Here is a 27,659-nt window from a genome sequence, read left to right as displayed (position 1 = left end):
TCAGCCGTGAAAGGGTGTGTGAGTGGAATGAAATGAGCATACTTTATGAACCTATCAACTACCACCAAAATAGTGTTCTTACCTTCAGATTAATGAAGTCCATGGAAATGGAACTCCAAGCTGCATTTGGAATTGGTAGGGATTGAAGGAGGCCAGGAGACTGACATTCTCGACCTCGTATCTTTGGCATATATCACATTTCATAACCCATTTGTAAGCATCATCCTTCATGTTTGGCCAATAGAAATGACTCTTAAGCCTGGAATAAGTGCCTCTAATTCCTGGGTGACCTCCCACAGATGAATCATGCACTGCTTGTAAGATTCTAATTCTCAATTCTAGGTCATCGCCAATAACAATTCTTCCTTTATACCTCAGTAATCCATTAGTAAAAGAAAAGGTGGCTTGGCTGTAGCATTGATTAGTAAAGCCTCAATAATGACTTGAGTGAAATCACCAGCCTTGTAGCTATCAATTACCTTTTGAGCCCATTGAGGATTAACCACAGAAATTTGATTGTAACAGCTCTCCATGTTGCTCTATGGCTAACCCTTCCTAGATAATGCATCAGCTACCTTATTCTCTACCTCTTTTCTATAGAGAATACTGTTATCAAGCCCCAATAACTTGGACAGACCCTTTTGTTGCACATGAGTGTGCAATTTTTGCTGAAGTAGGAACTTAATACTCTCTTGGTCTGTTTTAATTATGAAATGAGCATTACCTAAGTAATGCCTCCACTTAGTCACTGCAAAAAGAATTGCCATTAATTCCTTCTCACATACAGAAGCTTTCAGCTGTTTTTGACTTAAGGCCTTGCTTATGAAAGCCAAAGGTCTTTAATCTTGCATCAACACTGCTCCAATTCCCTTGCCGCTTGCGTCAGTCTCTAGAACAAATGGCCTTATAAAATCTAGTAAGGCTAATACTGGTGCTTGACACATTGTGGACTTCAAGGTTTAAAAAGCCTCTGTTGCCTTATCACTTTATATGAATGCATTCTTCTTCAATATTCAGTCAACGACTTGCTAATGACCCTATATCCTCTTATAAATGTCCTGTAATAGCTTGTGAGACCTAAGAACCCTTGCAGCGATTTGATATCTTTTGGTATTAGTTAGTCTTTCATAGCTTCTATCTTGCTTTTCATCAGTACTAACTCCCTCTTAGAAAATGACATACCCTAAATATTCCACCTTGTGTTGAGTAAAAGAGCACTTGGATTGCTTGACAAATAATTGATGTTGTTTGAGAACCTGCAAAACTGTTCTCAAATGATGAACATGGTCCTCCAGAGTTGGACTGTAAATAAGAATATCATAAAAGAAGACCAACATAAATCTTCTCAAATAAGGTTGAAATATATGTTTCATTAATGCCTGAAATGTTGCTGGGGCATTGGTAAGCCCAAATGGCATCACCAAAAACTCATAATGGCTTTGATGAGTTTTGAAGGTTGTTTTGTGCACATCTACAAGCTTAACTCTAATTTGATGATAACCTGCTCTCAAATCCAGCTTAGTGAAATATCTAGACCCCTTGAGCTCATCCAGGAGGTCCTCCATAATAGGAATAGGAAACTTATCTTTGACAGTAACGTTGTTAAGCTGTCTATAGTTAACACAGAACCTCCAAGTTCCATCTATTTTCTTGACAAGCAACACCGTAGAGGCAAATGGATTGGTACTATGTTGAATTATACCTGTCTTAAGCATCTCAGAAACCTGCCTCTCAATCTCAGATTTCTAAAAATGAGGATACCTGTATGGTCTGATATTCACTAGCTCCGCTTATGGTTTTAAGAAAATTGAGTGATCATGGCTTCTCATAGGAGGAAGGGAACTAGGCTCTTTAAATACTTCATCAAACTCTTCAAGTAACCCTGAAATCTCATCTGGAACTTCATTGGATTCTCTAATGGCATGATACTGACCAAGGCTGCCCAAATTATCCACTGCATCAAATGGTAAGGAAGTGCAAGTGACAACAAAAATGTTACCCGCTACATTGCCCACCCTTTCTTAATCATCTTTTGCAATTTCTTGCAGGTAATGGACTTCAAAGCAGCCTTTTCTGGCGTTCCAATCAACTCCACTTGTTGTGCCCCAAGTTTAAAGGACATCTTCATATTGGCAAAGTTAAAGATCATTGGGCTGTGAAGCTTCATCCAATAAACACCTAACACCATGTCATGACCTCCTAACTTAAGAACCCTAAAATTGAAATCAATTTCATGTTCTTGCATTTTCCACCTAAATTGCTCACAAGTGTATCTACTAATCATGTTTTGCCCATTTGCAACACTCACCCACAGTGTTTTTGCCTTTATAGAAGGATACCCAATAGACCTCACCAACCTGGAATCCACAAAGCTGTAAGTGCTGCCACTATATATGAGTATTACCACCTTTTTATCGTTGACTTCACCCTTAATCTTAAGTGAATTAGCAGCCTCAGTCCCTTTGATTGCATGCAAAGAAATCTCTACACTATCTGAGATCTCCTTTGATGGTTCTTCCTCGGAACTATCTTCCACCACCTCCTCTTCATTTGTACCAGTGATTGCATTCAGTTGCTTTGGCTTACATACATGCCCTGCAAAAAATTTATCCCCACACCTATGAGAGAGTCCAAAATTTCTTCTAGTAATGAAGGTATTTTTGTCAATGGCACTACCGGGGTTAGTAGAAGTATTTTCAGGTTTCAGGGGATATTTAGGATATGGGTTTGGAGTAGAGCTGATAGTATTTGTCTGCTGTTTAAGCACAGCAACAGTGGTAGCCCTTGTGTTCCTAATGCTCTTTTGTTTCTTAAACATGGCCTGAATGGAAAGCTCTTGCAACTTTGCCTGCTCACAAGCTTGCATCAAGGAATTAGGCTTAAATAATTTTACCAAGGGTCTCAATTCCTTATTAAGTCCACTTATGAAACTAGACACAAAATAATGCTCATCCAAACCATGGGTGATATTTGAGCATTAGGGATTTCAACTCCTCAAACTTCTCCTGGTATTCAATCAAAGTCTCCTTTTGTTTAATCTTGTTAAATTCCTCTACTACATCTTCCACAGTTAACTCCCCAAACCTCTTGCATAACTCTTCTAAAAAATCAATCCAAGAACTTTTAGGATGTTGTGCCTGCCACCCTTGGAACCATATATCAGCCTTCTCTCCCAGGTAAAGAGAAGTCAAATCAATCTTATGGTCCTCTGGAATTGAAAACAACTGAAAATACCTTTCACACTTCCTAATCCATAGTCTTGGATTAGTTCCTTCAAACTGTGTAAGCTTTATCTTAGGCATCCTACTCCCATATTTCATAAAACTAGAGCTATTCCCTTATCAACTCCAAAAGAATGGCTAAGATTAGGTGCAGGTGGAGGTAAAACTCCTTTACCTGAATAATTATTAGAACGAGAAATGCTAATGACTTTCTGGGTGGTTGGTGGTTTGCTGATGTTTAGAGTAGACTATGGTGGAAGAGATAGAGGTGGGGGCCTGGAAGTATTGCCTGGATTGAATGACTTCATCATTTCCATCATCTGTGCCATTTGTTGCTGCATAGCTTGTAGAACATTGCTTTGTTCCTGAAACTTCACCTCATGAATTTTCAGGTGGTCAGAAATCTCAGATCTAAGATTCTCCCCATATTGATCCAGACGAGTAACCTGTTCCTCGACAGTCTAGAGCTGAGTAGCCACAATTGCAAGTGCCTTACTTTTTCTTGCCATTTATCTAATGGAAACTAAAGTTATTTCCTCAGAACTTGACTGCTCTGATACCACATTGTCAAGGTCCAAATTCATATATGGACTTTAATAGGGAAGATAAACTAGAAGCAGATTTAAGAAGAAGAAAAAGAAGAAAGAGAAAGAGAGAATTTGAGAGAAAAAAGAGAAAAGATAGAATATATATATTAATAAGCTGCTCTTTACATTGTCATTACATTCCCCTCATATAGTTGATTAATTGAGTAAAAAACAAAATATCTAGCTGTCACAGCAGCTGAATTTGTATCAAAAACAAATACTGAAAATAGAACGAAATAATAGAATTGCAAATAAAACCAGCAATGCCATTAAATCTTCAATTATTGCCTCATTCAATTCCTCGTGTGGGGAGCACAATACTATGAACATTCCTAACAGAATCCACCTCCTCAATATGTGTGAACTTCGGAATATACATCCCTCAAAAACAAAGATATTATACATTTGATTCTTCCCTGAAAAGAAAGAAAAGAAAAAGAAGACGAAGATTTTTCAGTCAAATGGGTCGCCAAATCAATACCAATAATTTCATTTTCTTTCCTCTTGGCAATTGCTGGTGATGTCAGTAACTGTGCCTGTACGGATTGCTTTGTTGTATTCAATATTCATTGCCGTGTTGCCAGAAAAGAAAAATAAAAAAAGGATCGATCCGAATTTTTGACCTTTACTCCTTGTTTGACCAGGGATACAATAGGTCAAAAACCTGGTAAAGGAATAACAAAGATCTCCTCATTTGGGACATCATTGGTATCTGGTTCTTTCCAGTCATAAAAGGAGATAGCAACTTGTAGCCACCTGTGAGTAGCCTTTATCTGCCACCAAAAACCGAACACAAGACACCTGTTTGCTCCTCATATCTCGGCAACCTTTATCTGCTTTCTGTTTTCTTGCAGGGTGTAATAAAATAGAAGACATAGGAGGAAAATGGGTTCTCTTTTTAGTTCTACCAAAAAGACTAAAGAAGAAATTGAAATGGCACTTAACAAAGCCAAAGACCTCTCTAACTCTGCTCCTGTTGTCGTTTTCAGGTTTGCCCAAATTCTCTCATGTTTGTTTTTTTAATTCTTCCTTCAATTATCAGTTACTGTTCATGGATTTACTACAGAGTTTTGATTAAAGCAACAAGCTGTGAGTAAGTTTGCTGAAATTTGATAATATAAAACAAAAAAAATCCAATCTTTATCTTTACCTTTCCTCATATATCTACTCCAGTGGCTTTTTTTTTAAAAAAAAAAGTGTTGTTGTCTTGATTGCAGCAAAACCTACTGTGGGTATTGCAATAGGGTGAAGCAGCTGCTGACACAGCTAGGAGCAAATTTCAAGATTATTGAACTGAATGAGGAGGGTAAGAAAGATTCTATATACTCTTGTCAATACAAATCTTTTTATTGTTGCAAAATCTATGATTTCACGTGCAACTTTTAAGGTAAATTTTTGTGGTTTTGAATTGAAGCTGATGGAGACGATATTCAAGCAGCTTTAGCCCAGTGGACTGGCCTAAGGACTGTTCCTAATGTGTTTATTGGTGGTAAACACATTGGTGGCTGCGACAGTAAGTGCCTTTCTTTATTTAACCCTTCTTTCTCTTTTTCCCTTTTCTGTTTTTCTCTGACAGTTTTCATGGCTGCTTACTGATTCTATCTCTTTTTATGTTGAAGGCACGCTGGATAAGTACCAAAAGGGGGAGCTGTTGCCTCTTCTCAATGATGCTGGCGCTATTGCTAACAACTCTGCTCAGCTGTGAATGGCCTCAACTGTCAACTATGGATGGTCATGTGGAACTAGAAAGACGAAAATAAAAGGTGTCCCGCATGTTGTGCAAGGAACAAATAGTTCATAAGAAAACATATGTTTTTCCTGTTATATGTTGATCTTAATAAATATTATGATTTGAATTTCAATCCCATACGTGTTAAATTTGAATTTTTGATGTGGTTCTTGCTCTAGAGTGAGTCTCCAGTATTCAACATTGACGATGCCTTTGTAAGGTGAACGCCACCAAATAAATTTGAGCAATTAATAGTAAGTAAATTCCAGCAGAAAGAGTTTCTACCATAAAGTTGCAAATGATGTATTTTTGGGGTATAAAATTCTGTGCTTGTTACCGCCAACTACAACACCTGGTAAAACACCGTTCAAGAGTCGGATTGAGAGGACGATTATTCAAAACATTACATTGCAGTTTGATATTTCTTTCCACTAAAAATTAGTTACAAGCCAGTTGTTTAAACTTTGAGCTGTCTTAACACTTGTGCCACCAGGTGAAATACAAAGTCATTCTTCTTTTTGATCTGTTCCTTGTAGAATTGCCAACTGCGCTGTCAGGCTTATTTTTCGCATGTATAAACTCTTATGATCAAGTACAATTTCAAGCTGTCTAGACGAGCACTTCACCTTTCATCTTCTGCCGTCAAACAAAATGGGTGAGAAAATGTTGGTGAAGATCAATTCCAACAGCAATGCCAAAGAATTCAAGATAAAGTTGCACTTACATTTGAAATGTTTATCCACGAATCGATTGTCTTCATAGCTTTTCCAGACAATTGTGTCTCACGAGCCATACCTACTCCTTCAGCTAGAGTACTCGCACAACCACTTACCAAGAGAGCTGCTGCTGCATTTAGAATCTGTTGTAGTATTCTTGCATTAGAACTTAATTCACAAGATTACAAATACAACCCACAAACCATGCAACTGGAAAAGAAAACAAAGTAAGAAAAAAAAAAAAAAAGTGGTGAAGAAACTCACCAAAGCATCGGCAATGGACCCTTTCTCCCCTGACAGAACCCGTTTTAGTATTTGTGCATTATAGTCTGGACCTCCACCACGCAAGCTCTCTAAAGTGCAGCGGGGAATGCCAAACTCCACTGTCCAGTAAACATTTATATGTATAATATAATCAGTAATGTAAATGATCACCATCCATGATTGTGCATAATTAAGCACTCTTTAAGTAGGAATGATGTGTTCCAAGATTCAGTTTTTTCATGACTACTCCATTTGAGTGCTAGTTCTGTCAAATAAAATCATGTCTTCAAAGAAAGAGATGAAACAAAGGACAAGTCAAAGAGAAGACCTTACATGGATCAAATGAAAATTTCTCAATCTTTTCTGGTGTGATGTCTAGAACTATCCCTGGTCCTGTAATAAAAATGGAATCATCAAGTCTTAACAGTTAAAAGATTAAAAGTTTCTATACAGCAGAAAGCAGTCATACCTAGGGGACTCATTTCATCTAAGCCCTCTGAGTGAACAACTAATGCTCTTTTCATCCCAAATCGTTGCAATGCTTTCGCCATTTTGTAGACCTATCCTAGGAACAAAAGAATCCTCTTTAAGAAATTATTTGCCAAGAATAAAGATCTGTAAAGACGTGCAAGTTACTTGGAAAGGAACAACCACAAAAATTTCGTGTTAAGTTGATGTTGCTCTTCCAGCATCTTCACAAAAATCTTGTGTTAAGGATTGATGTACTATATTTTACTCTATTGATGTTTCTTTCCTTTTCCTGGGTAGTGTATTATCCCTACTTCCGATTTTATCTGAATAAGCTCTCCTTTTTCTGTTTGACATTTTTGTGAAAAGATGATGACATATCATATTTACCATTGCTGAGGTTCATGGTACAGGCACTTACTAAGTCTTCCTTGTATACACCAACAACTCCAAAAGGCACACGTGCAGGATTCAACATAGGGCCCAATATATTGAATACTGTCTTTACTTTTAGTTTTTTCCTCACAGCGCTGACAATCTTCATTGCTGGATGGTACTTTGGTGACATCATAAAGCCAATTCCTGCTTCATTCACACACCTTGATACCCCCTGATTTCATTTCAAAAAAACAGAGAGACAACAAACTAGATCAGTATATTTACAATATCATTTAAATGGATTTGCGAACCTGCAGTCTGACTGTCACCTAACTTATGATCTAAAACGGTAATTCATTTAGAGATCCGCAATAAATGAAAAACCAAAATGGTACCACTTCTAGAGTCAAAGAACACTTCTACTACCTAGTAAATTTTAAGGAATGAGGAACTAATATTAAAAGTCTAGGAAAAAATGCATTCTTTTACCTCTAGTTTAGATTGAATTCCAAGAGAAGTGTATACCAAATTAACTAGAACCTTCCAATACCTACCTTTTAGTTAAGAGATTCAATATCAAGAACACAATCCTATCCACAGTTCAGAAACATAAATTATAAGAAATGGGCAAGAAAAATGCTTAAACTGTAGCAAAAAATGGTAGATTACCAATAATAGTTCTTATACACGGACCAGTTATTGGTTCAAGCAAGTGATGATTGTTAAATTTTGACATTGTATTGGAAAGTGTAACTAAATACTCAGAGATAGTTCAAGAGTTTCAGACAGCCAAAAAATTTTAACCCTATACTATCATATAGGATCTAGCACATGGAAGAAAACACCAAGCTTTCCCACTAAAAGAATTTGTATGCATGTGATTAACCCCTTAAGGTCTGAAGAATATGCTTTAAATTGATAGGTGTTTCTAGGTTTTGGCACGAGGATGGAAAACCTTTCACCTTTTTACTAGATAACAGCAAGGATTAGTAGCTCGGTAGAGTAAATAATCACAATGTGTCCACAGTTTAGGACCGCAGAGTCATGAACCTCCATTTAATCACTTTAACATGAGTTCCTCACACCAGAAAAAAAACTGTTTGAATAAGTATACAATGACATTGCAAAGCAAAGCACTATAATAAAAGTAGTATCAACTGCAGGTATTAATGACTTTCATTCATAATGGACCTACCTCTGGGTCCAGGTCAATTACTACCCCCAATGCTTCCAGTACATCAGCACTTCCACATGCAGAAGAACTTGAACGATTCCCTTGCTGAAGCAAACCGCAAAATAAAATAAGTTAGTAATGTAAATTATACAACAAGACAATGGTACAGACATTTATTATGCTACTTTAGAAAAAGTTCAGACCTTGGCAACTTTTGCACCACAAGCAGCAGCAAGTATTGATGCCCCTGTGGAAATGTTCACCGTATTAGCTCCATCGCCACCAGTTCCAACAATATCAACTGCATCAACTAACCCCTCAACTTTTCTAGCATGTTTAATCATTGCCCTCGCCAATCCCACAATCTGTTACAACTTGATTCTTTATCATAACATAATTCATGCCAACAATAAAATATTTCATACGAAATAGTTGGTATAAAACTACAATGACATAAACTAAAAACAAGAAAAACTTACTTCTTCAAAAGTCTCTCCTTTGGCTCTGAGCAAAACAAGAAAAGCACTGATCAATGCCTCATTAACATCATCTAATAAATAATCAAGTGATGCTTCTGCTTCAGATTCTGATAAATCCACCCGATTAATCAAAGACTCTATCAACTATCACAAAAAAAAAAAAAAAAAACCCAAAAATCAAAATTAAAAGAAACATAAATTAGAAAAAGAAAAACCCAGAAAGAGAAAAATAAATTCAGGAGTCAGACCTCATTAAATGCAGTAAAAGAAGGTGCCGACGAGTTTTGACAAGCACTGGGAGATAGAGCAGTGACAAAAAGATCGGTACTTTTTTTACCTCTTCCATACCTGTAGTGGGTTAACTGCTTAGCATTTGCACAATAAATTTCTGTTGCCAAAAAAACACAGTTATCTTCTCGAAGATTGTAAATTGGTTTAGTGGGTCTGCGAGTTAATGAACCAGAGACAGGAATTACTGGCTGAAATGAAGATAAACAGAATTTTAAAGCCATCTTTGCGACAACACCCAAAAATCAAATCTTCAAAAGTAAATAAATAAAACGAGAACAAGAACAAGAACAATAAACAAACTCTCTACACTTTGCAAAAAAGAAATAGTGAGAGAGAAAGAGAGAGAGATTCTAGAGGAAGTGAAAACTGAGAAGAAGAGAGAAAGGAAAGATTTTTATAATAGGAGGTTGTTGGGTTGGGCTGGGTTTGACCTGTGCATTACCATATGAAGAAGGAGGAGGGGGAAGAAGAAGAAGCTGGTGAATTATGCAAGTAGACTAGTCAGGCATTGGAGTGGAATTCAGAACTCTATCATGCCAATTATGATTTGGGTAATAATGATCATAATCTGAAGCACTTTCTAGTTTTATTCAGTTAAGAAAATTTCTAAGTTTTGTTAGATAAATTTAAAATCTCACTATGCAAATTTGATATTTCGAAAATAATTAGGTATAAATAAATAATTGAAAGAAACAATTTACTAATGCAATTTGCATAATCATACAGTAATTCATTTTCAGGCCCTAGGAAAGAATTTTAGATCTTTGACATTGCCTGTAAATGAATAAAGATCTAAATTTTGGGCAGTAAAAGATTATGCTCTTAATGACAGTAATCAGTAAATCAATAAATAAAATTGTTATGAAAACTCACCACAATATCATCTCTTAATTTTTCTGATTCTTTTGTTATATATATTCTATTAAATAAACAAAAACAATAAAAAAGAGGGATGGTGATTTGTCTACTCTTTCCCATTTGTGTTTTTATTTTTTTTTTTTAATTTCAATAATTTCTAAATTTCTAAATGTGATTGTTTTTCAATAAATTTTAACTTCAATAATGATAATTTTTTTAAAAAAATTCAAAAATTTTCTTTAATTTTTATATTTTATTATTATGATATTTATTTATTTTTTAAAATTTTTATTGATAGCCCTCTTATCAGAATTTTATCATTTTTTTATATGAAGCTTTATGGTCTTCTTTAATATAAGTTTTGATAATATTAAATAAAAAAATCAATCATAATCATATAAAAATAAAAAAGATGACATCACGTGAAGCATATTTAATAAGAAAATCTTTCAAAATATGATTAAAAACTTATGGTGAAAATATTTTTACTTTCTATTCTTGTATTCTTTTATCATTCTTATGATGATTTACAAACTTATTTCATTCTTTTATAATTTTTTAATATTTTTATATATATTACAATGATCTTTAATTTGTATAATTTCCAATGTTAATATATTTTTTGGCTAAATATATATTCATACCTATAAACTTTGGCTATTTAATTAGTTTAATATTTGAATTTTTGATTTAATTTAATAAACACTTAAATTTATTTTTGTGATATTTTAATAGTATTAAACAAAGATGTTTAAATATTATTAGAAAAATAAAATTTAAGTTTATATTAAGTTAAATAAAAAGTTAAGGTTGTTTAAATATTAGAAAGTAAAATTTATATATTTATTACATTAAATTGAAAATTAAAGTGTTAAACTGAAGTAATCGATATAAGTTCTGGGTATGAATATGTATTCATTTTGAGATTTCAATAACATAATTTGATTTGGTAATTGATACTATCATCTGTCAAACTGCAGGTACTAACCCAATTGAAGTGCATTTTCCCCAAGGACATTCAAGATATTCATTAAGTTGGCCAAGTGCTAAAAGAGCATTAATGCTACATTTCACAAAGAATATACAAAATGAGGTACGAAACTTAAGAGGAAGATTTTAACCAACACAATTATAAGAAAGTAGCAATTGATAAATAAAATATATAAGACGAAAATATTTTTGTATTCTGTATGTCTGCTTTCTTCTTGTTCAATAACAAGTTTTCTCCTTCAAAAACTTTCTCTTGTATTGTATCTCTCCTCATTTTGTTTCAATTGGGCAGTTGAGAGACTTTCCATGAGTTGATATTGGTGGCTCTTTCCTATCTCAATATCTAGTACTGGCAGCCATCGATGCAAAGATGCTGATCAAAGTTCCTGCAAATTAGTATAGAAAACAAAATAATTTAACTAATGACCAAATTTAATTTGATATTTTATATATATATATATATTAAAAATGTGGTTTAGAGTATAAATTTGGATTGATGTTTGTATTAAAGCCAAATTGTCGACTTCTAACCATCAAGAGATTAGGTAAGTAGGTTTATCATCAATGAAGTAGTATCAGTACCAATAGATTAGGTAAACAGATTGATTAAGAGAAAATCATCTATACCTGCTACTGTGCCCACCCTGTTCCATGTTCTGCTTCTTGTTTGTGATGCACTAACTGCACATGATCATTTTCATTCACACGATGCAACAACAAGATAAAACCAAACGCAAATGCCAGCATCAATAATCATGTCTAAAGCTGATGATTGTATGTATAGCAAGAGGAAGGTAATAGTAATACTGGCATGCATGATATAAGGCCTAGTTTAAACAAATAAATCTATCCAGAACTGGGTCTCATATTTCCAATCTCATAATATACAATTCTCTTTCTCATGAACAAAATAAGTACTGTATTATAGTTCAAAATCTAAATGGCCTTTTTCATTTATAACATATGGTTCTCTCTGTATTAGCAATGCAGTTGGAAAAAGAAGCAAAATAAATTAGAGAAACAGAATATTATCCCAGAAGTATAATGTTACCTGAGTCACAGTTTGATGTGGAATTGAAATTCCCACACATGCACAGCTGCTTAACCCCATCAGTACCGTACCCGCAAGTTCCACCAGTTGCCTCGCATGCTCTACAGAATTCCTCATTTCCTTGAACAGAATATTTCACACGTATCCCGTAAGACCATTCACCTGGGCCGTCAACTCTTAATGGTGCAAGACTATACGCACTGCTATATCCTTCACATTCAAGCTTACTCAGATTTATTGCTTTAATTGCCTCAAATGCCACTGCGCAACACTCCGGCGGGCCGGACCCAAATGTCGAGCCCACACGCCTGTGCCCTACGAGACTCCAGGCTGGGCACCCATAGTACTCCTCGCAACCCATTCCTGAAACGTTTCGACAAGGCAAGTGCTTCCCCGGGAAACCTTGGAAGAGCGGTGATTGAGCTGAGCAACCAATTAGCATGAACACATTATCGGATGTTGGATTGAAGTAGGGTGACTGCCAGGGCTCGACGGAGAAGCCGTTGCCTTTGCCGCCAAGAACAATGGTGTCACATGTCGACAAGTGTGGCTCGTGTAGGGTAAGTGATTGATAAGCATAGTCTATTTCTAATACACGATATGACCCTGAACTTATATGAAACATTAACACATCATTCATGCAAAATAACAGGTCTCTAAAGCCAGGATGACCGCAGCCATTTTGGAGGGAAAAAGGGTAGTCTATAGTAATGTTTCCACAATAAGATCGGCATGAATTTACATGGATGTTAGATGAAGATATATGGACGATTAATGCTGAAAAGATTGCAGCAATGATCAAGAAGATTGCAGTCATGGCTGTGACTGAGCTAGAGAGATCAAGAAAGCGAGAGAAACTGTGACAGAAGGGAAAGAAGGGTTTGTTTGTTTTGGTGAAGTGGCCGGGAGAGAGATAATGATACTTTGCTTGGACAGTGGGGAAAATATTTATTGTTGTTGTATTGATTTTCAGAGACTTTATGCACATGTAGCTGTTGAGGAATCTTAAGGGGTTTGCTTATTTTTTTTCTGAAAGAACTGATTTGAACTTTTGATGGGCAGCTGGCTTTTTGATGGTCTGCTACTGCTGTATATTTATTTGCTTTAGTTTGCTTTTCTGAAAGAACCTGCAGAGTGATTAGTGTGGACATGAAATGATTTTGGTGGGTCTGCTTTATAATCAAGATCCATTTCTTGCTTGCACTTGACCATAATAGTGGAAGTGGAATTGATCCAAATTTTTTGGTTCAAAACAAGAGAAAGAAAAACCTAGTTCTTCACATTTCATTTATTCCCTTACATTCTCTTTTCTTTTTCTCAACTTTTAAGTTAATAACACAAATAAAGTGAACGAGAACCGATTATATGATTCCTGGGTATTTTGCTCGAAGTGAAGACCTGCTAACCGATGATGAGTTCTTCATTATTAGGTCCAATAAAATGTACTTCATAGTATATGCTAAGTCATGCAATGACACTTATTTGACGCATCCATATACGATACAGAAGCAGTTCAATTTTTTTTGCATTATTAACATTTAGACCGAAACAAAAAGTCATAATGCTTTGATCATTATATTAGAAAAGATGTTTTGAATTTAAATCTTTCCTTAATATTTTTTGTTTTTAATTTTATCCCCTTAATTGTTCGTTTAGGGAGGTTCTCTTATTTTATTATATATTCTATGACATCTTGATTTTAAATTATTTAATAATTAATCTAATGACATCAGCACATGATGCTAATAATTTATTTTTTTAATCTTTACATTTGAAGTTTTATATTTAAACACAAGCTTACAATTTTTACAAGCTTTTGACTTCTAACTTTATGCTAACAATAAACAGATTAATTTGTTTAAATTTAGTAACTTAACAGATTAATTTACAAGCGGCTGCTTTGCTTGAAGCCCACAATTACGGAGAAAATATTAACTAATCAATAATTTCGAGTTAAGAACTAATCTTAATTAGGGCAATTAAACGACGGCGTACTTATAAGGTGCTGTCTACGACCCAAACGCACAAGCGCGTGATTCGATATCGGCGAAAGTCAGAAGAGAGGGTAAGTGGGTAAAAGAGCAAAGAGATAGTAAGGGTACATCGGTCTTTTCGAAGTTCACTAGCCAGCTCCCCGGGAACGCACAGCCATGGCGGTTCTTTAACCGCACCACATCAATTACGTTTCCGTTTGGTTGCTGAGAGACTGAAAGAAAGTTCAAAACTTTGAGTAGGCGTTACAATCTCTTGTTCGGTATAGAGGAATTACTCGTTTGAGAAGTTATAATCGAGTTGTTTGATCAATGGAAACAGCTGAGAAATCTCAAGAAACTGTCTCCAATGTAAGATACAAACAAACGGTCACGCTTTCTATCTATATTTAACACATAGTTTCACTTGAATTGATTAGTTGTACTTGTTTTTTACTATTGTGTCTAAAAAGATGCCACTGATTCTGTTTTAGCTGCAATTTGATTATTTGGTGCATTTAGTAGGTTGGAGTTTTTTTTTGTTTTTTTTCCGCAGGATCTTAAAAAAATCAAAGAGTTGGGGTCATTAACATTTCAAGCTCTTTTTTTCATCAAATTTTCTTTTTAATGACATTTTCTTTGGTTATTACCTATTGCTATCCAGCTTACAACAGTGTACATTCACAAGTATATAACTTGATAATCTTTCTCTGTAAAAAGATTCATGATCATTGATCATTCGGAATGCAGTGCTTGTCTGTCAAGTTAAAATCTTAATTTTTTCTTTCTCTTGCTTACCTGGGTTTTTCCTTTTTAATAATTTTATTCTATTAGGAAACACCAAAATTGGCTGGAACTGTGAACTGGGGCACGGCAACAGTCATTGGTGTGTTTGCAGGCATGTTATATGGTGGTAGCAAGGAGGCAGCTGCATCAGTTGTAAGTTCTTCTTTATTAGAACAGTAGCACTGCAGTTATGTGGTCATTGTGATTGTTTAGATAGCTTTTCACTGAGACATCCATCCATGATTATTTTCTTGCTCTAACAGAAATATTAAAATAGAGACCTGATTTGAATTGTGGATATCCATTTGGGAAAAAGGAGAAAGAATGGGGAAATGAAACTGTTAATATTAACTTGGATTGAGATATGCTTGACTTTTTTTTTTCTTTTTAATCTCTATGACTAAGAGAATTTTATGGTTACACCTGTAATGCGAGATGATAAGAGACATTGGTGCATTGTTATGTTAAAGAATGCAAATGAAACATGTTGATAGCAGTTTTTTTGGTAATGCAAATAGGTATCGTTGTTTATATATGCAAGTAAATTTTGAAACTTTCAAGAACTGACTTCATCATTACGACAGAGTAAGGATGCAGAAGTAATGTTGAAGCTTGGGAGCACTCCGGACAAGCGAGAGCAGTACCGATTGATGAGAGATGCAATGGAGAAGAGGTTTATCAGAGTCACTCGTGGTTCAATAGTTGGTGGAGTGCGTCTTGGAATGTTCACTGCTGCATTTTATGGTTTACAAAATCTACTGGCTGAGAAACGGGGTATTCATGATGTTTTCAATATTGTAGGTGCTGGTTCTGCGACTGCCGCTACATTTGGTGTAATTTGTAATAACTCTTGTCCTCTAAGGCTTCCTTCAGTTTCTAATGTTGGGAATTTAGTTACTAAATTGTTCAATTGAATGGTTTCATGTGGTGAAAAGATGGTTTATTTCTTTTGATTTCAGCTTATTGTTAGTAAAGGATTAACTGATATATACAGCCTTTTTTTTTTCTTTATTAAAATTGCATATTAGTGCCTGGATCTCTTCGATGGCGTGTAAGAAATGTGCTACTTGGATCAGTTATGGGTGCAGCGTTCTGTTTTCCTCTTGGTAATGTATCACATTTGCGTTTTTCATTTGCTATGTTGTTTTAGTTTAAAGTAAAATGAAATTTTTGTTCTCTATATGCTCTTCAAATAACTGCTATTAGGTAGTTACTTCTTGTGAATCCCAACTTGTGGTGGATTGTTCTCTAGGTTTTGAATCCCATTATATTACTATTACATGTTATGTTATTCTGAAATGGAGAGCATTTATGCTTTAATTGACAAGTTTAAAGATGAGTTTGGAAAGATTACTCCTACAGTGATTTCGGAGGGAAACTTCTAATATAGTTATGGATCTTGTGACAGGTTGGATCCAACTGAAGCTTATAGAGAAAGCAAACAAGGAAAATCCTGATTCAGGTACAATGGGAGAAGGAAAGAGTGGTGTTGGTGCTGCAATTGAGAGGCTCGAGGGAAACTTAAAAGCTGAGTAGATACAAATACTTTGTTGGCATGACCTCATTGGTGTCCCAGTGGGAGGTTGTCAGTTTCAAGAGAAGAAATTCTTTCGGGTATCAAACAAGATGGACTACCTTTGCCACACACCTGATTCTTTTTCCTCTCTAGATAAGAGTTGAATTTAGCTATACTTAAGAAATTCTTGTAGGTTCTTTCTTGAGCATTTTTAAATCTTTCATTCATAGGAAAACAATATTTAGCTTTAGCATCTAACGGGTGAATTTTCTAGGGAATCTTACTTTCGCAAAACGAATGCCTAGCTGATGTTTTTGGATGTGTTTGGTAGAATACAAATTGAAATGGCAACTGAAAGGGCAAAATAATTATTTTGAATGTGATAATATATAATTTATGGTTTAACTGAGAATGAATTTCTGTTCTTTTGCTATGTTTTCCAGTTATCAAAGCGAACCCATGTTAACCATTCATATCAGGCAATAATCACGTTGACATTCTCTGTTATATTAATCGGACTCCATTATTTGGGCGCTTGTAAAACATACATAAAAAAATTAATGTCATCGACCGGAAACCTCATTTGATGCTTAGACCAGGGTTTGGTACAGATTTTAAGAAGGGGTTCTGCTGCATTCACCTGCCAGTGTCTCTCTCAATTCATCCTCGCTTCAAGTACGGAACCATGAATTCTAGAGCTACAAGATTAAAAGAATAGGAATAATACTTTGATTTCTAGTCCATCAAATATCCCGCATATTTCATTTAACTAATTTTAATTTTACACCAAAATTTCAAACCAAAAGGCGAAGGCAGCTTTAGCATAATTCAAACCTCTCATCCTTGGTAGTAAGTGTTTTTCTCTCGCTGCTTTTTAACTTCCATAAGCAGCATGAATTCAAGTGAGGACAATTTCATCAAGTAAAAAGAGGCTCTATGTTTCTTCTTTTGTCCCTGCTCCATTTGGCAGTCATAAACTTGAAACCTGTTCCTTGGCAATGAATGTTTTGGGAAAAACTCATTACTCCTTGCCTGCAAATTAATGAAGAGTTTATGGTGAGGGACTCTCAAATTTGATTCAGATCAAGAAAATAAACCACCAATGAGTGCAGATGAGAGGTTACCATCATTGTGATCTGGCAAGGTGGTGTTGTCCCGTGCTCTCTTAGCCATCCGTTTTACTCCTTCAGCTGTCATACCAAAAAACTGTTAACATCACTGGAAAGCTACCTCTTAATTGGTATACCATTCTTGACAGTCAGTAACCAATATATAGATCAACTAGAAAAAGTCTCTGAAACACTACTGGTTATCCTATCAAAGCTCACCCTTAAATTTTCTTTTCTTCTTAGCCCTCCTTCTCTTCCTCTCTGCCTGTGTAAGTTCTGCTTCTTCTTTAATATCCCCTTTGCCGGAGAAAACTTCCTCAGGAGCCAGCATGGCTGCATCTGAAACCGCCATTGGTGCAATCTACCCATGAAAGATATCATGTGTATCAGCAAGTCTTAATTCACAAGCAAGTTTAGACTAAAGACAATAAGTAAACCTTCTTACCTCTTCCATAGCAAGAGCAGGAACATTTACTTGTATAGACATGTCCTCTATAACCTATTCAAGTTCATGTGTAATAAATTAGTTTTAAAAATAAAAAATTTCTTGATATTCCTTCTTTAATCTTACTGTAGTGATTGAGATGCGTACTGGTTTTGGAGCAAAGTGGAAGTGAGATAGAGCATCCAACTTCAAGCACAGTTTTTTAAACAGAATGCTTGCCTAGCAAAGGAAAAGTAACGGGTAAATCAAAGATATTATTCAATCCAATTACACAGATGCACAAGGAATGGCTTTGGCATGGATGCTACAGAGTCCATTCAACTATATGACAATTAGCACTGAAAACAGTAAGAGATTATTATTACAGATATAGAATACAACATAAACAGTTTACCTCCTTCTTCTGTTCATCCGAGAAAGATATTGGAGCAGCAGCTGGATTTGTCTTCTGAACATATTCTTCCTGTAAATAAGTGTATAAAATTCAGTATTAACAAAATCAGAAGAGAAAAGCCAAACTTCCATAGGATAAATAAAATGATAGGATCCAGTCTGCAGAATTAGCCATGATCTAGTGATAGACAAACCTCGTAAACTTCAGCAAGACCCTTCTTGCTCTTATTCTCATCCTGCATAGTTTAAGAAGAATGCAGCTTGCGTTACTAATTATGTATGATAACAGAAGTTATAACATGAACTTAGAAAAATTACCCCTTTCACCAGCATTATGCTTACCATTTCTTTTACTTCTCTTGGTGCTGTAGAGGGTAAACTAGGAAGCTTTTGAATATCATCAAATCGTCCCTAGAAACATCACAGAATTTGCTAGTTAGAAAGTTCAGAGACAGAGAGAGCAAAATTAATTCTCAATAATCTACAGTGACCAAGGACAGTGCACAATGAGAAAATGAAATCTCAAACAGCAAGCAGCCTGGAAGCATGAACTAAATAGACCAAAAGACTCAACTCCAAAATTTTCCATAAGACTTCCAATATTGTTAGTTACAGAAGAAAGAAATGAATATCCAAAAGCAAGCACAGGCGATAATAAACCAATCTCTTCAGCATTTTGTACATGTTTCCTCCATTAAATCCCTCAAAAGTTAACTGTTACATGTGACTGCAGCATTCAAGGATAGAAACAATAACTAAATTATGTAATATAAGGATCTCCCTCAACAATAAATTTTATTAACTACAATTTTTACCTTCTAGTTGGATGTGGTACTTGTGTTTGCCTATTAGTGCTCCAAAAACACATAAAAGGCATCACGATCAAGCATTAACAGCCAATCAATTTAAACATGATTCATACATCCAAGAGATTTTTGGAATTACAAATCCAAAATAAAGGTAATAATGTGGCACTGACAATTAATATAATTGAGAAATTCATCCAGTAGAATATGAAGATTACCTCAGCGATCCTGCTCTTAATCATATCTTCAAGTGATGCAGTAACCTCCTCTGTGATCACAGGGGCAGGCCTTACATTATGCTCAAAATCCAAATCAACTTCTAAGGCACTGTTCTTGGGCCTGTCAGCAGCTGTCACCTGTTGCCAATGACCATAAGAAAAAAAATCAAACCGCTAATGCATAGATTTGATCTATGTCAATAAACTAACTCAATGGCAATGCACAGATGACATAACCACAGAAGTGATTTTCTGAGATGCATAATGCAGAGATAACAAAGTCACCTCTCCACGCATTGTCCAAGTTTTTGGCTCCAAATTTGCTTTCTCCATCTGCTCTATCTCAGACTTAAGCTTCTCACGTTGCTTTTGATGGGTAGAAAGATCACCTTCTTTCTGTAAGAGAACAGACAGCCATGCGAGAGTTACATCTTACATCTCTACATGTGTGTGCTTTTTAATCATAAGATTAAGCTGCCAGGACACTCGAAAGATTTTATTCAATATAACTAGGTACTTTTTAAAAAAAAAATACTACCTCAACTTCTGAGCCTGAGTCTTCATCAGATCCATCATCCAAATTGGATTTCCTTTTTGAGTCTGTCTTCTTTTTAGCGCCAAAAAAGTCTTCATATCTAAATATCAGAGACACATGAGTACCAACAAATTAGAAATGTAATCCAACTTGCAAAAGAATAAGGTATATACAATGTAACGACAAAGTGTAAGAGCCATGACAAACAATTTGACCTGTGATTCTCCAATAGCTTTTCCAAACCAGTTTTATAACATCAAGTTACACCAAAAAAAGATGATAACATTAGCCATAATTTAATACCCTGGCAGCAGCCATGCAACTGGTTGATGGTGGCCTCTTATTGCAGAAAGGGTGATTTCCATTTTTTACATTGTAAAAAGTGATCATGCTAAAGAAAATAGGAATCACTTTGGTTCTCAAGTATGATAATATACTTGTAAACTAACGTGTAACTTCACCTATACTACCAGAAATCATATTGTATCAGAAAATAAACTGCATATAGAAAGAAAATTGACTAATGACAACCTAGCATTGCCCAACTCCTCAGCATCTTCATCTTCATCATCAAGCTGCAATAAGAAAGAGGGAAAAAGATATACAATTAAATCCAAAAGCAAAGTCTTCCATCTATAATTGCAAATGCAACTACCTACGCATACATCACCTTATCATCCTCATCATCACTCTCATCCTCCTCCTCATCCTCATCATCTTCTTCCTTGTCAGAATCATTAAATATTTTTTGCTTCTTCTTCTTAATATTCATAGAATCCAAACCATACTCCCTAGCTTCATCCTCTTCCAAATACTCCTCTAATTCCTTAATTTTCAAAAACTTATCTTCTATCCCTCCTTCTCTTTCCACGTTCTCTTCCTCCTCGTCATCATCATTATCATCACCATCCTCATCATCTTCAAAATCTTCCATGTCTGCGTCCTCATCATCATCCTCCTCAAACTCATGAAGTTCTTTGCTTTCCTTATTTTCCCCTTCTTCTCCAACCTCACTCTCTTTCTTCTCAATCACTAACTTGATTTCCTCTGGATTCTTCTCCAAGTTCCTAACTTGATGGCGAATGCTAGATAGTAAAGGCTGCGTTAAAAGGTCTATTTGCTGCCAAATCTGCTCTGCGTCAAAACCCTCAACTAAAAGCTTATCGAAAGGAGATTTAGGCGCGTGGGGTTTCAGGCAAGAGAAGAGGTGTTGCGATGCCGCACGCGATGTTTGAGATAGCGTAGCCGATGGAGTGAGCCACAGTGGAGGTTCTGCCGATTTTAGGCTGTGCAGGGCGTCCATCCCTGCTTTGCTCGCTTCCGACATTGTTCAATTTCAATTTGATCGGTCTCTGCGAGTTCCCTTTTTCTTTTTTCTTCTTCTTTTTCTTTATTAAAATAAAAGTTCCGGTTTTTGGGTGTTAGGGTTTAAGCTTCTGTCCGTGGGGGAGGTTTAGCATTTATGGGTTTGCAAGTACACTAATTGGAAATGCGTACAGCAAAACGCTATGAAGACGACAAACGGCATTCCTCAACTAGACACAAAGAACGATGGGTCGTTGAAATGTAAAACTTGAAACGATAAGAAAAATCACGAAACGGCATTAAGAAATAACGTGCACATCCAATGAAGGGAAAAAAGAAAAAGTTGAGATACTAAAATACGCAAGTAACCAACCATTCGCATGGTCTTTTGAGAGCAGAACAGAAAGAACAACCGTTGAATTTAACAGTTAGAGAACAAAAAGCAAAAAAGAGGACAACAATATAGTCCCATAAGAAACAACATTAACATTTTCCTTAACATTTACACCCATTTTCCTAATCCTAATTCTTACAACAACGAACTGTAACAAAAGTTTCTATCTTTCTTACCACCAGATTTAGTTTAAAGAAAAAAAAGAATGCATCTTTCACTCTAATTTCACCTCAACAAAACCCTATTTCTTTTTCTTTTTTTAAACAAAAAGAAACATCAGGCGAGTGGCTATCCGAATTGATTTTGGGATCATCAGTTATTTCTAAAAGCTATAATTTTTACCCCTTTTTATTGGCAATAACAATAATCAGATGATCAATGGAGAAGGACCCGCCTCTCCCGATCCATTCGATTCATTTACGCCAAAGACTACCGACGATGTATCGCCTGGATCGCTATCGCGGTACTCCTCCTGCGGAGGAGAATCAGAGTTTGAGAGGTATTGTAGTGCGAACTCGGTCATGGGAACGCCTAGCTTTTGTAGCTCGTTCGGGCCTGCTAATGATCGTATAGAGTCTGAGTTTGGGTCTTTGAAGAGTTTGGAGAATTTTAGTTTGGGAGGTAGGTTAAAGTTTGATAGGAACTCGGAAGAGCATAAACTTTCTGATTCTTTGATTTTGGAAGATGTGATGACAAACAGTGGGGATGGCGAGTTCGGATTGCGTGATGGTGAAAGGAATTTTGGAGAACCTAGTGGAATAGATACTAGGCAAGAGAGTTTTAATCCAGTTGGAGATGGGGATAATGGTGGCTTATGCGGGTTGGGTTTGGATTTTGATGGGAGCGAGCTGGAGGAAGATGGAAGTTCATCTAGGCATGAGCATTTTGAAGATGTCGATGATGATTCTATGTATGGTTGTGGTTCTGATGATGAGAACAGGAAGAATATCTATACTCACAGGAATATAGGGTATAACAAAGAAGAAGCATTTGAGAATGAAGCTCAGAATCCACTGCTTATTAATTCTTCCGTAGCCTTTGGTTCAGATGATTGGGATGATTTTGAGCAGGAGCAGGAGACGATGTTGGGAGGTACTCTTGTTTCTTTGACTTCGGACCAATTTCAGGAGCATAAAGAACCGGATTTTGAAACTGAACGAGGCCTCTTTAAATCCAAATCCACGTCATCTGCAGGGTTACTGGTTGTTAACAATGTGTCCAGGGACCCTGGGGGCATCAGGCAGGTTGAAGGCGATGAACTTAGTTTTCGAAATTCTGAACTCAAGCAAGTTGAAGAAGTGAGAGATATGCCTGTAGCTATTTGTCAGGTCCAGGGAACTCATGAAGTAGCCAGGGATGGTAGAATTATTTCAACCAGATTGTCTAGATTAGAGCAAGAAGATGTAAGAGACATTTCTGTTGCCTGCAATATAGTGCAAGGTGCTATTGATACAGCAGATTGTTGGAAGAGTTGTTCTAATAGTGATTTATGTGGGATGGAGTTGGATCCTTTTGAAGAAAAAAATCCCATGGGGTTAGAATGGAACATCTTGGATTACAGTCTGGAAAGGGAGTTTCTGTGTGTGAAATCTGAGGAGACCATTGGTGTTGATGACAGGAAAATTTTAGAAAATCAAGAGACTGGGGATGTAGAGGTGGAACTTGATCCCCTTAATGAGGCAGCAAAACAAATTTGTTCTTCTCCAACTGACTTCTTTGAGAATATAAGTGCAGAGTTCGTTGAAGACTCCAAACTGGATTCAACTCAATTGTCACATGAAAGTAACAGGAGCAGATCATTGAAAATTACTCCTACTTCTGTTGATCTTTTGGAAGAGCATCCCGCACCAATTAAGGTCAGTCTCTATTAGTAACTAAGTGATAGACTTTTACTGCTCATGGATTTGTGTCTTCCCTTAATCTCTTGATAAGCAATGTTTACTCTACAAATTTCAGAAGCTTGTCATTACAAAACTAGATTTTTTTAAGTAATGTGCTAGATTATGTTCCCTTAAGTTTATTATGTGTAAAATATTCAAAAGAATCGCTGTGATAATTTGTGTTCTGTTGATTAGAAGATCTGGAATGACCAATTCTTGCAGAAAGCTCTAGCATCCAGAGCTAGTATTTTGGTGTGCACTTGTACTCTTAAATACCTATACTGTTATAATCCTTAATATCTTGAAACTTTTCAAGGGCGATGTGGCGTAGAAATACATCTGTGAACTCCATTAAAATAACAACACATTGACAGATCTGTGAAATTCGCAGGATAAGGCATGATTTAGCAAAGTGTCAATTTCTTGACAGACTCAATAAGATATTATTGGAACTTTTATCATTACATTAAATTTAGTTTCTTCTTTGAACTGATGCCATTATCTTGGTCACCTAAGGTATCACCTATATTTTACAGTATAACGTGTTGTTTGCAAATGCACTGTTATGTTGGTTGTAGAAGTAATGTTTTCTTTCTGCAGATCTAGTATTCTGGTTACACGTCCTTTCACAATGAATGTTTAGTTTTTTTTATTATTTTAGCTTTTTGGTTGCATGCTGAATGTTGGCTATCCACCTCTTTTGGCAGGCAGAAAAAGTTGAGGTTCATGAATTTTATGATGAGATTGTCAATGAAATGGAAGAAATTTTACTTGACTCTAGCGAGTCTCCTGGTGCCAGGTTTCCTCAGGGCAATCACATGTCTCAACCACAGCTATCTCTGCCTTTAAGAGATGGTGGATCTACTGCTTCCACTTCTGGTACGGATGATGCTTTCTCACTAATCTCACGGCCACTGAGAATTGATAGGATCGAAGTAGTTGGTGCCAAGCAGAAGAAAGGAGATATCTCACTTAGTGAAAGATTGGTTGGAGTGAAGGAATATACTGTATACAGAATAAGAGTGTGGAGCGGCAAGGATCACTGGGAGGTTGAGCGTAGGTATCGTGATTTCTATACACTCTATCGCCGGCTGAAATCATTATTTACTGACCAGGGTTGGACTCTTCCTTTTCCCTGGTTCTCTGTAGAAAAGGAATCTAGAAAAATATTTGGGAATGCATCTCCAGATGTTGTTTCTGAGAGAAGTGTTCTTATTCAGGAGTGCCTGCGTGCGATTATCCATTCGGGATATTTTTCAAGCCCCCCAAGTGCATTGCTTTGGTTTTTATGTCCTCAAGGTTCAGTTCCTAGTTCCCCTGCATCACAAATACCTGTGCCTTGGTCTAATAGACAACCTGAAGCTGGAAATATCTCCAATTTAGGGAAAACAATATCACTTATTGTTGAAATTAGGCCTTATAAATCTATGAAACAATTGCTAGAAGCACAACATTATACTTGTGTTGGATGCCACAAACATTTTGATGATGGGATGACACTAGTGCAAGACTTTGTACAAGCACTCGGATGGGGAAAGCCTAGACTCTGCGAATATACTGGTCAGTTATTTTGTTCTTCATGCCATACAAATGAAACTGCAGTTTTGCCAGCAAAGGTTCTACACTATTGGGATTTTACACCATATCCGGTCTCTCAATTGGCCAAGTCATACCTGGATTCCATATATGAGCAGGTAATTTAAGAATTGACGTGTTGTCTTTTGTGATGGATTCAGATTGTACTAACAGGTGAGAAAATTAAGTGACTAAGAAAGAGAAAGTATTCTGACATACCATAGTAGGAACAAAAAGTGGAGGTACCCAGCTGTCATTAGGCTTGCTTGCATTAATTTAATAATTCTAACTTCAGTTTAACTGATTTTAAAGTTAATATTTCTATCTTTTTTTCAGTCATGATTGGTTAGCTTATTGCGGACTTATAAGATTGGACTTTCTGTTATTCCAGGAATTCATGATATGTCTATGTCGGGAAGCTAAATTTTCATTGGTTAATTTTCTTGTTTCTGCAGTAAAAGTGATTGGCATATGCACATATTATGGATTATGCACTGATGTACATATATTAGATTCTTTGGAAGTTTACAATTCATTCTTCGTTTTTATCCGAGGTCATGTGATGATATGTAGTAATTTTGTGCTGCAGCCCATGCTTTGTGTTAGTGCAGTTAATCCTTTCCTATTCTCAAAAATCCCAGCCCTTCACCATATTATGAATGTCAGGAAGAAAATAGGAACTATGCTTCCATATGTCCGCTGCCCGTTTCGCAGGACCATCAACAAGGGACTTGGATCTCGTAGATATCTTCTTGAAAGCAATGACTTTTTTGCTCTCAAAGACCTTATTGATCTTTCAAAAGGGGCTTTTGCAGGTTAGTATCTGGTCATGAGCTAATCATTAAAGCTTCTGCTCTCCTGTTGAATCCATTTATAGCATTTTGACATATTTTACATATTTTACTACGCTTGAATTTTTTGCTAATGGACCTCAAATGTGGTTTATAGTAAAGTTTAAAAGGTGGTTATACGCTATCATTCTTTGCTTTTACATATGTCGCTGGTGGTAAATACCAACTTTTATCTATTATCTGCATGGTAGGACTTGATTTTCTCCTAATACAGTTTCTCTATTTGTGTCTGGTGAATATTGCATTCTTGTCAGATGAAGTATTTTAAAGTCTTGGAAGTTGCATTTTATTAGCTCAGCTCTCTGTGTATGCATGCGTTAACCCCTATTATTCCTGCTCAATTATTGTAGCACTGCCTGTGATGGTGGAGATGGTCTCCAGTAAAATTTTGGAGCATATAGCTGATCAATGCCTTATATGCTGTGATGTGGGAGTTCCCTGCAGTGCTCGCCAAGCTTGTGATGATCCATCCTCACTCATTTTCCCTTTTCAGGTGGAAATTAATATGTAGACTTGCATGCTTTTTTTGAAATCCATTGGAGAGAAAGGGTTAACATTTAGTGATGTGCAATTGCTCAGGACAATAGTTGCCTAATTATAGAGCTATCTTGTTAGTTGGTATACTTGAGTGTCGGTAGAACTAAAGAGAACTTCACTAGAATATAAGATATGAAAATCTAAAAAATAATTGAAAAGAACGCTGCAGAAGTGTATACACGATTTAGATTCCTTTGTCATATTCATGCTATGCCACATGGTTTCCACAGCAACATCATGAAACATTATAAGAACATCATGGAGTTTGGCCAAACCATGCAGCACATGTTGCAGGTGGCAATAGTGAACATGAAACTGAAATGGCAGTTTGTGTTGGGGCCTATTGTGTTTTGAGTCATTATCATGTCGACCCTTATGACATGAAATTAATCGTATTGTGTTGACATGTCAACCTTTTGTTGTGTCGTCACCCGATAAATAAATGAGTCATTGGGTTTAGAATTTTGACAATCTAGCTTATCTATTCATGCTCGGGTTGACTCAAATTTTATACACAACACAAATTGCCATACCTGACACACGTGCACATTTTTCTCTTGAAGTTTTACGTGCTATATCCTGATGGTTAAAACAAAACCGAAACAGGAAGGTGAGATTGAAAGGTGTAAATCTTGTGGATCTGTATTCCACAAGCCTTGCTTTAGAAAGCTCACAAGCTGTTCTTGCGGGGCACTTATTGGAGAAGACAAGATGGTTGGAGCCTCTAATAGGCTGAGTCGTAAGGCTAGTGACTTCTTGGGAAGAAGTTCAAGTTCTGGTTTGTCTATGGGGTTGATCTCCGGGCTGTTTTCAAGGGTAAAGCCTGAGAAGGAAAAGGATCATAGGGACGACACTGTCATTTTAATGGGTTCTTTGCCTAGCACTAGTATTTGATCACCTGAAATTGCAATGTACAATATATACATGTATATTGTCTTGATAACGGTAGAGTTCATCTATAGCACCTTTAGGTGCCTACACCATTGTAGCAAAGAATTTTGAGACTGAGCGAGGGTGTTTTTTTTCCTCATCATTTGTTGGGAGCATTCTTTGTAAATAAATGATACAATGACATTGATAAATAGTGTTGCTTTGCGCCATTTCCCCTTCATGATTTATAAACTTGCTTGAAG

General features: G+C 36.2%; 6 protein-coding genes across 9 annotated transcripts; 3 read left to right on the top strand and 3 right to left on the bottom strand.

Moving 5' to 3' along the window:
* The first annotated feature begins 4,432 nt into the window (after positions 1-4,432).
* On the top strand, positions 4,433-5,670 carry LOC8288984 (glutaredoxin). 2 transcript variants are annotated; one of them, XM_002511331.4, is made up of 5 exons: positions 4,434-4,566; positions 4,663-4,797; positions 5,026-5,114; positions 5,223-5,321; positions 5,428-5,670. In XM_002511331.4, the coding sequence occupies exons 2-5, from the start codon at positions 4,694-4,696 to the stop codon at positions 5,511-5,513; spliced, it is 378 nt and encodes a 125-aa protein (XP_002511377.1). In that variant the 5' UTR covers positions 4,434-4,566; positions 4,663-4,693; the 3' UTR covers positions 5,514-5,670. The 2 variants fall into 2 exon arrangements, with proteins under 2 accessions (XP_025014345.1, XP_002511377.1); XM_025158577.2 differs by having other exon boundaries at positions 4,433-4,797.
* Positions 5,671-5,890: 220 nt separating this feature from the next.
* On the bottom strand, positions 5,891-9,953 carry LOC8288985 (anthranilate phosphoribosyltransferase, chloroplastic). Of its 3 annotated transcripts, none has more exons than XM_048373016.1 (10): positions 9,265-9,950; positions 9,017-9,160; positions 8,741-8,902; positions 8,559-8,642; positions 7,407-7,595; positions 6,987-7,077; positions 6,851-6,910; positions 6,518-6,636; positions 6,262-6,396; positions 5,891-6,170 (listed from the first exon to the last, which is right to left on the bottom strand). In XM_048373016.1, the coding sequence occupies exons 1-10, from the start codon at positions 9,526-9,528 to the stop codon at positions 6,147-6,149; spliced, it is 1,272 nt and encodes a 423-aa protein (XP_048228973.1). In that variant the 5' UTR covers positions 9,529-9,950; the 3' UTR covers positions 5,891-6,146. The 3 variants fall into 3 exon arrangements, 2 of the variants coding, with proteins under 2 accessions (XP_048228973.1, XP_048228972.1); XM_048373015.1 differs by having other exon boundaries at positions 5,891-6,173; positions 9,265-9,946; XR_007215522.1 differs by having other exon boundaries at positions 6,163-6,396; positions 6,846-6,910; positions 9,265-9,953.
* A 1,200-nt stretch (positions 9,954-11,153) lies between these two features.
* On the bottom strand, positions 11,154-13,194 carry LOC8288986. Its single transcript, XM_015724226.3, has 3 exons — positions 12,207-13,194; positions 11,783-11,836; positions 11,154-11,541 (listed from the first exon to the last, which is right to left on the bottom strand). Exons 1-3 carry the CDS (start codon positions 13,192-13,194, stop codon positions 11,492-11,494), a joined length of 1,092 nt encoding a protein of 363 aa, XP_015579712.3. The 3' UTR covers positions 11,154-11,491.
* Positions 13,195-14,224: 1,030 nt separating this feature from the next.
* On the top strand, positions 14,225-16,890 carry LOC8288987. The gene is made up of 5 exons (XM_002511334.4): positions 14,225-14,548; positions 15,011-15,115; positions 15,547-15,802; positions 15,991-16,068; positions 16,371-16,890. Exons 1-5 carry the CDS (start codon positions 14,510-14,512, stop codon positions 16,496-16,498), a joined length of 606 nt encoding a protein of 201 aa, XP_002511380.1. The 5' UTR covers positions 14,225-14,509; the 3' UTR covers positions 16,499-16,890.
* A 294-nt stretch (positions 16,891-17,184) lies between these two features.
* On the bottom strand, positions 17,185-21,470 carry LOC8288988 (U3 small nucleolar ribonucleoprotein protein MPP10). Its single transcript, XM_002511335.4, has 13 exons — positions 20,655-21,470; positions 20,516-20,559; positions 19,988-20,084; positions 19,735-19,845; positions 19,450-19,587; positions 18,768-18,836; positions 18,620-18,661; positions 18,427-18,495; positions 18,180-18,251; positions 18,033-18,086; positions 17,807-17,948; positions 17,603-17,668; positions 17,185-17,510 (listed from the first exon to the last, which is right to left on the bottom strand). Exons 1-13 carry the CDS (start codon positions 21,309-21,311, stop codon positions 17,500-17,502), a joined length of 1,572 nt encoding a protein of 523 aa, XP_002511381.2. The 5' UTR covers positions 21,312-21,470; the 3' UTR covers positions 17,185-17,499.
* A 205-nt stretch (positions 21,471-21,675) lies between these two features.
* Positions 21,676-27,626, top strand: LOC8288989. The gene is made up of 5 exons (XM_015724209.3): positions 21,676-23,539; positions 24,271-25,257; positions 25,728-25,953; positions 26,340-26,482; positions 27,133-27,626. Exons 1-5 carry the CDS (start codon positions 22,055-22,057, stop codon positions 27,418-27,420), a joined length of 3,129 nt encoding a protein of 1,042 aa, XP_015579695.1. The 5' UTR covers positions 21,676-22,054; the 3' UTR covers positions 27,421-27,626.
* Positions 27,627-27,659: the final 33 nt, after the last annotated feature.

The sequence above is a fragment of the Ricinus communis genome, chromosome 4 (genome assembly GCF_019578655.1).
Source record: "Ricinus communis isolate WT05 ecotype wild-type chromosome 4, ASM1957865v1, whole genome shotgun sequence".
NCBI lineage: Eukaryota > Viridiplantae > Streptophyta > Magnoliopsida > Malpighiales > Euphorbiaceae > Ricinus > Ricinus communis.
Note: the sequence above shows the minus strand (reverse complement) of the source record. Positions and strands in the feature narration are given on the sequence as shown.

What these genes read in the sequence shown, in the direction of transcription:
- LOC8288985 (XM_048373015.1), bottom strand. Translation starts at nt 9,528, where the DNA reads ATGGCTTTAAAATTCTGTTTATCTTCATTTCAGCCAGTAATTCCTGTC. An exon ending in CTTTTACTGCATTTAATGAG is followed by an intron (nt 9,161 to 9,264) that starts GTCTGACTCCTG and finishes TTTTTGTGATAG; the next exon opens with TTGATAGAGTCTTTGATTAA. An exon ending in AGATGAAATGAGTCCCCTAG is followed by an intron (nt 6,911 to 6,986) that starts GTATGACTGCTT and finishes TTTTTATTACAG; the next exon opens with GACCAGGGATAGTTCTAGAC.
- LOC8288984 (XM_025158577.2), top strand. Translation starts at nt 4,694, where the DNA reads ATGGGTTCTCTTTTTAGTTCTACCAAAAAGACTAAAGAAGAAATTGAA. An exon ending in TATTGAACTGAATGAGGAGG is followed by an intron (nt 5,115 to 5,222) that starts GTAAGAAAGATT and finishes TTTGAATTGAAG; the next exon opens with CTGATGGAGACGATATTCAA. An exon ending in ACACATTGGTGGCTGCGACA is followed by an intron (nt 5,322 to 5,427) that starts GTAAGTGCCTTT and finishes TTTATGTTGAAG; the next exon opens with GCACGCTGGATAAGTACCAA.
- LOC8288987 (XM_002511334.4), top strand. Translation starts at nt 14,510, where the DNA reads ATGGAAACAGCTGAGAAATCTCAAGAAACTGTCTCCAAT. An exon ending in CGCTACATTTGGTGTAATTT is followed by an intron (nt 15,803 to 15,990) that starts GTAATAACTCTT and finishes ATTGCATATTAG; the next exon opens with TGCCTGGATCTCTTCGATGG. An exon ending in AGCGTTCTGTTTTCCTCTTG is followed by an intron (nt 16,069 to 16,370) that starts GTAATGTATCAC and finishes ATCTTGTGACAG; the next exon opens with GTTGGATCCAACTGAAGCTT.
- LOC8288988 (XM_002511335.4), bottom strand. Translation starts at nt 21,311, where the DNA reads ATGTCGGAAGCGAGCAAAGCAGGGATGGACGCCCTGCACAGCCTAAAA. An exon ending in GAGGAGTTGGGCAATGCTAG is followed by an intron (nt 20,085 to 20,515) that starts GTTGTCATTAGT and finishes TCTGATATTTAG; the next exon opens with ATATGAAGACTTTTTTGGCG. An exon ending in CGGATGAACAGAAGAAGGAG is followed by an intron (nt 18,252 to 18,426) that starts GTAAACTGTTTA and finishes TTCCTTTGCTAG; the next exon opens with GCAAGCATTCTGTTTAAAAA.
- LOC8288989 (XM_015724209.3), top strand. Translation starts at nt 22,055, where the DNA reads ATGATCAATGGAGAAGGACCCGCCTCTCCCGATCCATTCGATTCATTT. An exon ending in AGCATCCCGCACCAATTAAG is followed by an intron (nt 23,540 to 24,270) that starts GTCAGTCTCTAT and finishes CTCTTTTGGCAG; the next exon opens with GCAGAAAAAGTTGAGGTTCA. An exon ending in TTCAAAAGGGGCTTTTGCAG is followed by an intron (nt 25,954 to 26,339) that starts GTTAGTATCTGG and finishes CAATTATTGTAG; the next exon opens with CACTGCCTGTGATGGTGGAG.
- LOC8288986 (XM_015724226.3), bottom strand. Translation starts at nt 13,194, where the DNA reads ATGTGCATAAAGTCTCTGAAAATCAATACAACAACAATAAATATTTTC. An exon ending in CACATCAAACTGTGACTCAG is followed by an intron (nt 11,837 to 12,206) that starts GTAACATTATAC and finishes GATCATGTGCAG; the next exon opens with TTAGTGCATCACAAACAAGA. An exon ending in CAGGGTGGGCACAGTAGCAG is followed by an intron (nt 11,542 to 11,782) that starts GTATAGATGATT and finishes ACTAATTTGCAG; the next exon opens with GAACTTTGATCAGCATCTTT.